Consider the following 8,346-nt stretch of genomic DNA (forward strand, 5'->3'; position numbering starts at 1 on the left):
AACAAAAGGAACTGCACATGAATTCTGAGTAACTTGAGAGGTGTGATATACTGCTTTGGTTCAGTAAAGCTTTGAAACTGGGATTTTCCAGCAGCCTTCCAGTGCCAGACTGGTGATTTATGAGTCAGGTTTTGTCGCTCACATCACCAAGGTGAGCCAACCCCTGCAGCAAAGAGTATTAAAGCTCTGTGCTGTTTACTGTAAGGAGAGCAGGCTCCAGGCTGAGCAATGCTCACACCAGTCACTGGAGATCATCTCTTCAGTACAAGCTTTGCCTTCCTAGGCTAGATATTAGGCAGAAGTTTTGGCTGTGAGGGTGGTCAGACACTGTCCCAGGTTGCCCAGGGAGGCTGTGGCTGCCCCAGCCCTGGCAGTGTTCACAGCCAGGTTGGATGAGCTTTGAGCAACTTGCTCTGGTGGTCTCAGGGTCTCACCACATCAGCTACTGCTCAGACTTTTGTACAGTGAGGCTAACGTATTTAACTGCTGTCATAAAACTCCAGGTTTTTATTCTCAGTGGTGTCCTGATGCATACCTCGTTAACTCCAGCTCATTTCCTAGTTAGTCATGAACTCTCAGACTGCCATTCCGGCCTCTAAACAAACAGGACTTTCAGGGATTAAGTGTGGTGCATAACTTGCTGCTGCCAAACACAGCTAGTACCTTCCCCTCCTGTTAGGTGTGCCAGAGCAGCCTGCCCAGACAGCAGGACCCAGGCCAGTGCCTGGTCTCAGACCTCAGTCCCTGGGGCACCAGTGCCTTGATACTCTCAGGCAGGAAGTGGATGTAGTGACCAGTGCAGAGAGAACGAAATATTCTCCACTCCACAAAGCTCTGCCGGATGACACAGACACCCCCAGTTCCCCTCCACATCCCCAGCTGGAGAAGCACAAGCCCACGCCCCAGTAAACACCTCCACCTACTAACTGGGCAGAGGTTTCTCCAGCTCTGAAGCCGCAGGCCTGGGCAGTGTTTGAGCTGCACACAGAGAGCCCAGTTCTGTCTCTGCAGTGCCAACAGTAATGCTCTGGCCCTTTCTGGGGTCTGCCTGACTGTTTGGAGTGGCCCAGAGCCAGGCAGACCTAGTTAAGCACGAGCAAAACAGTTCTGGTATAGCACAATCCCCATTAAAATCATACTCCTGGCTCAGCAAACAGGAAGCTAAAACTGCAGTAGCTCCACAAAGCCCCTTTTGTATGACACACTGGTCAGGGCAGGCAGGAGAGCACGAGGGGCACGGGGAAGCACAAGGGGCTTAGAGAAGTCTGGGCAGGATGGCAACAGGGAGTGGAGACATCCTCCTCTGCTGGGAGAGGGCAAGACCACGTTAGACCTCGTGTATCACAACATCTCACCTCAAACACATTTAGTCCCCACCATGGCCAGAGCTGGTGACTCAGGGAGAGGTCACCCAGAGAGGACAGAGATCACTTTTTTCCCCAGGAGAAAGGCAGAGTTTCCTGCCGCTCGTTTCCAGGAGCACTTACTCATTGCTGGGAAGTGCTGAGAGCAGCAACTGTTCCCCAGTTGCTGCATAGCAAAGCCCATCTAGCCCCAGGCATGTGGCAGAGCTGGTTTCCAGCCCCCAAGGAAACAGAGGCCACACGAGATGACAAAATCATCAGCTGGTTGTGACTCACCTCAAGCAACTTTGCTTTGGGCAATTAGCTTGGAGACCAACATAGCTACCTGTTAGTGATTTACAGGCAAAATACCTCAACCTTTGTGTCTGGGGCTGTCTGTAAATCCCAGGCAGCCTGGCCAAGGAAACCCAGCCTGAGGGTTAGCTGCAGCATAAGCCTCTTCCTGCTCAATAGAGACAGGACCTGTGCAAACTAACCTACAGGTCTTCAACATCTGACTTCTTCATCACCAGTATAAGTTGTTGACTTTTTAACAGGGGAAAACGTTGCAGCAGGAACCATTCCTTTGCATGAATGAGCAGGATTCAGATGCACTGATAATAAACAGGAAGAAAGGCTAATATTTTCCTGGCAGCAAATGAGACTCTGAGGAGATCTGTAGGCCACAGCACCACTGGGTGTTTGAGGGTCCTCCACAGCCTTCCCCAGTTTGTTCCTTCCACTCCTATTTTGGCTCATGTCAAAAAGCAGAAAGTGAAGCATAAAAGAACCAGTTACACTGAATAGGAGACTATGGCACAAATCTGATATCCAAGGAACTGCATTAAGTGATCCCTTGGCTGATTTGGCTGGGAATTTCAGACAGTTAGAGCAAGAAGCTAGCAACAGTTTACTCAGGTTGGAGCAGAGAAGGAGAGCACTGACAGAGGGCAGAGCAGGGAGAAATGAAACACCAGGGTGGAAATGTCTAACAGAAAAGGCAAGGCTGGAGAAACAGCAGTGGAAAAAATGCATAAGGGGGAAAAATGCCAGTAGAGCAGAAAAGCCAGAAGGCTGCAGGGGAGAAGGTTTGAAGCACAGGTAGCTGAGGAAACTGAGCTGGAAAAGGGGGAGGGAAAGCAAATTAAGAAAGGAATCCACTCCAAAAGGCAGAGCTGGTTAGTCAGAGGCAGAGCTGAAGGAGAGGGAAAGGGCATGGCCCCACATTGGTCCCACCAGCACTGCACAGCCTTCCAGCCCAGTCTGTGGCAATGGTCCCTGCTGGGGCAGGTCTGCCTGGAGCTGTGCTCCTACACCAACTCTGCTTGCATGAGCCTGGCACTGACTATTATCCTCAGGAAACCAACTTGCAAGCTCTGCCTTAAAGCTTGGGGTGACCTGCATAAAAAAAATTTAGAGTGTGAACTTCACTGCTGTTTGTGGCACAAATCTTGGTGCAGTGCTCTGAATTCCCACAGCTTCCCTAAGGCTGTCCCTGCTATCACTGGCATGGGCAGGGTACCTTGGCATCAGGACTCACTCAGTGCACTGCCAGCTGCAACTGTTAGATCCAAAGGTGTTTCATCCCCATCCTGCTGCTCCTCTGTGTGTGCTGAGGCATCACCTCCCTTCTGCACAGCTTTTGACAGGCCACCAGTGACAAGGAGCTATTTACCACCACCCTCTGGGTCTGTCTCTCAGCCAGTTCCTCACCCACTGCACAGACCTCTTGTTCAGGGCATCATGCACCCATTTCTCCAGGAGGGCAAATATTTCCCTTCTATTTCTGCCAGTTGTTTTTCTAACTGAAGAAGCTTTTCCTGAAGTTTTTGCCATCTCTGGTCAATTTCAATTGGAGCTGAGCTTTTGCGTTTCTATCTGCATCTCTGCAGTTTGAGTAGTGGAAGAGATGCTCCTCAGCAAGGATGTGGGATTATGACCTGACCAAGACAAACTGTGTTTAACATCTGATGGTTGATCCACATCACTGCTTCTCCTAGCAGCATCCCCTGCTCCCTGCCAGACAATCATTACATGCTTTTGTTAGCTTTCTATATATGTTCATTTCTGTAGATTTAAAGAGGACCTTCCCTTCCAGTAAATTACAGCTTTCTTTTGGCTTTCAGGCCAGTCTGCAGCTCATGTTTTCATGCAGTTGCTTGTGTTTGGCTTTCCCCAGATGCTGACTGTGGAGAAGGTTGAGCAGTTTAGTGGTTGAGTGGCTGCTACAAAAACAAACCTACAGATTTCTCATCCAGGGCACCAAAACAACACACTATAGAGAAACAGCCCAGCTGGAGCCAAGTATATGTGCTATCACATTACACATCCCTGGTGTTTATTTACAGAGCAGCCCAAGTCAGGCTGCCACCCCATCCCTCCTGTACATCCCTCATGACTTCCTGTGCCCAGAACTTGTCCTTGGATCGAGTTTTGGATGGGAGGAGAGTGTAAAGCAGCCATGAGGGTAGGACCTGTGGCTGGCAGGATTCTCCAGCACATAGAATCACAGAACTTTAGGGGTTGGAATGGACCTTAGAGATGATCCAACCTCAACCCCTGCCCTGGGCAGGGACACCTCCCACCAGAGCAGGTTGCTCAAGGCTCAGCCAACCTGGCTGTGAACACTGCCAAGGTTGGGGCCGGCAGCCACAGCCTCCCTGGGCAACCTGGGCCAAGGTCTCACCACCCCCACAGCAAAAACTTCTGCCTAATATCTACCCTAAATATCCCTCCTTCAATTTGTACCCATTGCCCCTTGTCCTGTCCCTGCAGCTCCTAACACAGATCCCTCTGCAGCTTCCCTGGAGCCCCGTCAGCTCCTGGAAGGTGCTCTGAGGTCTCCACACAACCTTCTCTTCTCCAGGCAATCATGCTTGACAAACCTGATTGACTTCCTTAGTAAAGTCATCTGCCCAGTCAACCTGGGGCCACAGGTTCATTCCAACCCCTAAAAGTCTATGATTGCATGATTCAGCATTATGCTTTCTCCCAAAAGGATGTACAGTACATGCCATTGGCTCTCACTGGTGATGTCCCACGTATCACCCTGTAACTGATGAGGACACTTGCTGCCAGCCAACGGCAGCTCCTGGGTCTAGGAGCTGCTGCTGGTTCCTCATTCCCTCTGCAGACAACATGCTTTTGCAGTGGGAAAGATGATGGGGATGAAGATGTTAGTGATGGCAATGCTCATGGTGGTGGTGGTGCACTCCCTGGTGGTTGCTTAATGTCTTTAACTGACGTGTAAAGTCAGGGAGGCTGTGGCTGCTCCAACCCTGGTCCATTCCAACCCCTAAAACTCTATGATTTTATGTTTCTTCTCTAAGTATGACATTTACCTGACTAAGCAACCACCCACACTAGCCTGGCCACATCCCACCATTAGTACTTGCAAGAGTAGCTTGGATTTTTAGGGACGATTTTGATTCTGCTCTGTGCCCCCAGAAGGTACATAGCACTCTTCACTAGGATTCACTCACATACAAGGGGGGATGTGAGACCCTAAAGCTGTTCAGCAACAGCCTCTGCTGTCCCCAGGTGAAGAAACACCTATTGATAAATCACTGCTGACCTGAAGGGGCAAAACCAACATATGAAAACAGGAAATAAATGTATATATATATAAAGGTCTAATTCAAGCTTTCCTCAAAAATACACAGCTCAGCAAAGCCAAAAAGCAAAGGGACACAGAAGAACACCTACCAGAACTGGTGGTCACCTCTAGCCCTGCTGTGATCTTGCCAGCTCCTATCTTGCCAGTGCCCAGCAGATCAGCCTTCACTGCAAGAAAAACCAGCTCCCTACTTTGGTCCAATACTCCAGGAAAACGCTTTCCTTGGGAAACTTTCAGTTATTCCATTCAGTGGCCACTTGTGCTATTCAGCAGGTGAGTTCTGGAAGAGCAGAGCACCTTGGTGCTTGATATAAATTCAGAGTCATGGCACAAAAATTCCAGGTGCTTTAACAGCAGCTGTGTAAGGAGGTAATGCTGGTTTATAAATGTATTTCATTTATACCTGGCACACTCAGGTTTATACCTTACCATTCGTGCAGGGCTCCCAGGGAGTTGGGGGAAGCAGAGGGGCAAGAGGGCAGCAGTGCCCATGCCGGCAGCAGGCAGAGCTGAGCATCGCTCAACAGGCACAAAACGTTCCCTGCAGAAAGCTTTTTCTTCCACTAGATGGTGCCCAGGCCTTGCTTAGGGATGTTGTTTAGTCGTGCGGACAAGGATGAGGTCAGGACTGAGGATAGAGGTGGCTGGGCACCACGCCACGGTCCACATGGGGCTGAAAATCCACCAGTGCCAGCAGGGAGAGCCCAAAACCACCCATTGCATTTTGCCAGGAAATCATGCTCATTGAGAGCAGCAACGAGGAGAGAGACTTGGGGGTGATGGTGGATGAGAAGCTCCCCATGAGTTGCAGTGTGAGCTCAGCCCAGAAACCAACCCAGGCCTGGGCTGCAGCCACAGGAGTGTGGGCAACAGGTCAAGGGAGGTGATTCCCAGGGAGAGCCCTCTGCTCTGCGCTGGTGAGATCCACCTGGAATACTGCACACAGTTCTGGTGTCCTCATCCTGGAACCTTAGATGATCTTTAAGGTCCATTCCAACCACTAAGATTCTATGATTCTATGATGCTGGAACCACCAGGACCAGGATAACACCATGTATCTCACTGGTGCTATCTGTTATCACCAGCTCTAGGGGCTCTCTTTGCTACAGCTCATGCTCTCCAGTGGAAAGAATGAACTATTTCATGTGCCCACTATGGGCATCAGGCCCTGGTGCCCCCAGCAGAACTGTCCCAGGTAACCTGGTGCCAGTGCTGCTGGGACAGAGATTTAAGTAGCCTGTGGTAGGGGGTTGCTTGCAGCTTTCCAGTCTTGGAGAAGAATCCAGAAGACCAACAAAGGTTCAGGGACCTTTGTGCTGGTCCATCTGGCTCAGAGTGGAAGGGGCTAACGAGGCTGACTCACCCCCATGATTGCCATGGCTCATCACACCCCAAGTCTAACGGACTGTGGTGATGCTCCTGGGAGCTCAGGCTCAGCATGATTGCCTGGCAAATGAAGAGGGTAGTTTTGCAACTAGAGAATCTTTTAAGGTTCCTTCCAACCCAAACCATCCTGTGATTCTATGGCCTCAAACAGGATCTGCCACTTTTGTGTGCAGTTGCCCAGAGGAGTGGGGCAGGGACATTGTGGGTGTGTCACTGACACCGTGGCTGCTCCCACCCCTTCCCTGCATGGGCACAGTGCTGGTGGGAGTCCCCTCAGCACGTGCTGAGGCAGCAGCTCTCCCCTCGAGGCTACTCCAGCCATGCTGTTTGCTCTGGCTCCAGGCCGGACACGCCTGTTTTAGCAGCTTCTCAGACAGAAAAAGCAACCTGCAATTGCATAAACAGTGATTAACTGTGGGCATTGCTCCCTGGCTCCAGCATGTCGAAGCCCAGTCTGGCTCACGTGCTGGGGCCAGTGGTGGGAATGGTGCTGGCACAGCCAGGGGGTCATGGTGCTGCTGGAAGGACAGTGCAGCCAGCAAATGTGCCAGCAGCTTTCTGGAGGGAAGGAGGGGATTTCTCACTGCAGCAGATGGCCAAGCTGAGTGGGTTGATGCTCTGTGGAGTCCCCAGCAAGCACTGACTGCCCAGGGAGGTGGTAGCCCTGGAGAGGAGCTGGTGGGGGTTGATACCCCAAGGGAAGAATGTGTGGGGATGTTGGCCAAGTTGCAGGCTCAGAGGTGATGGCTGACCCTGGGATATACCTGGGACAGAAATACTCTGGTGAGACCCACCTGGAATACCACACACAGTTCTGGTGTCCTCAGTGTGAGAAGGACATGGAAGTGTTGGAGCAAGTCCAGAGAGGGCCACAAAATTGCTCAGAGCACAAAAGCATCTCCCCTGTGAGGACGGGCTGTGGAAAGTGGGGCTGTTCAGCCTGGAGAAGAGAAGGTTGTGTGGAGACCTCAGAGCACCTTCCAGGAGCTGAAGGGGCTCCAGGAAAGCTGCAGAGGGATCTGTGTTAGGAACTGCAGGGACAGGACAAGGGGCAATGGGCACAAATTGAAAGAGGGGAAATTTAGGATAGATCTTAGGCAGAAGTTTTCCCTGTGAGGGTGGTGAGACCCTGGCCCAGGTTGCCCAGGGAGGCTGTGGCTGCCCCAACCCTGGCAGTGTTCACAGCCAGGTTGGCTGAGCCTTGAGCAACCTGCTCTGGTGGGAGGTGTGTCTGCCCAGGGCAGGGCTTGGGGCTGGATGATCTCTGAGCTCCATTCCAACCCCTAAAATTCTATGATCCTATGAATTCTCTGACCAGCACCTTCCACAGCTGCTGTTTGTGGCAGAGCAGCCCCCTGCAAACACCAGAGCCAGGAGATCCTCAGGTACAGAAATGCCTTTATTCCTCCAGGAGGCTGGGAGTGAAACCACGAGGCCAGAGGCTTTTCCTCACTGTTTCTTTACTCGCTTTGCAGCAGTGCACGTACAACGCTACCCTACGCCGCGTACCACGACTGCTGTTACATGGCTGTCTAGCACAGCAAACCCACGCGGGGCCAGGGGCAGCCTCCCTCAGGTTAACAGCAGATTGCATGAACCAGTGATTCTTTGCTCCTGGGCTGGGGAGCACTGAGTGCTCCTCACCCAGGCAAGAGCAGAGCCTGCAGTGGGGATGCTAGGAGGGCACACAGCACGTGGGAACCCCCAACACCCCCACTGGAGCCTGCTGGGGTGGATGCCACAGCCCCTCAGAGCGACCCCTGGCTCCAGCGGCCGTGGGGGTGCCCTGGGGGTCCCCACCCCGAGGGATGCAGTCCCCCCCTGCCCTGCCGAGGCTGTAGAAGGACCTCTCACGGACGTGGAGCTCATCAGCTCGCTTCACCTGGTCCAGCTGCCTGCTGTGAAAAAAAACTGTCTGCTACTGCTGTGGCTGCTGCGCTCCATGTCAGAGGACTGGCTGCTGTCTGTGCTCCCCAGCCCAGTGTAGGGGCCGTGGGGACC

General features: G+C 52.2%; 1 protein-coding gene across 1 annotated transcript in view; it reads right to left on the reverse strand.

Annotated features, from left to right (window-relative positions):
• Positions 1-7,985: 7,985 nt before the first annotated feature.
• Positions 7,986-8,346, reverse strand: part of LOC103801438 (ovocleidin-116-like) — a 6,899-nt gene continuing 6,538 nt past the window's right edge. The window contains exon 5 of the mRNA XM_009073854.1: positions 7,986-8,020. Within this exon, the coding sequence (XP_009072102.1) occupies positions 7,986-8,020 (35 nt within the window). The remainder of the gene's footprint in view (positions 8,021-8,346) is intronic.

The sequence above is a fragment of the Acanthisitta chloris genome, unplaced genomic scaffold (genome assembly GCF_000695815.1).
Source record: "Acanthisitta chloris isolate BGI_N310 unplaced genomic scaffold, ASM69581v1 scaffold2164, whole genome shotgun sequence".
Taxonomy (NCBI): Eukaryota; Metazoa; Chordata; class Aves; order Passeriformes; family Acanthisittidae; genus Acanthisitta; species Acanthisitta chloris.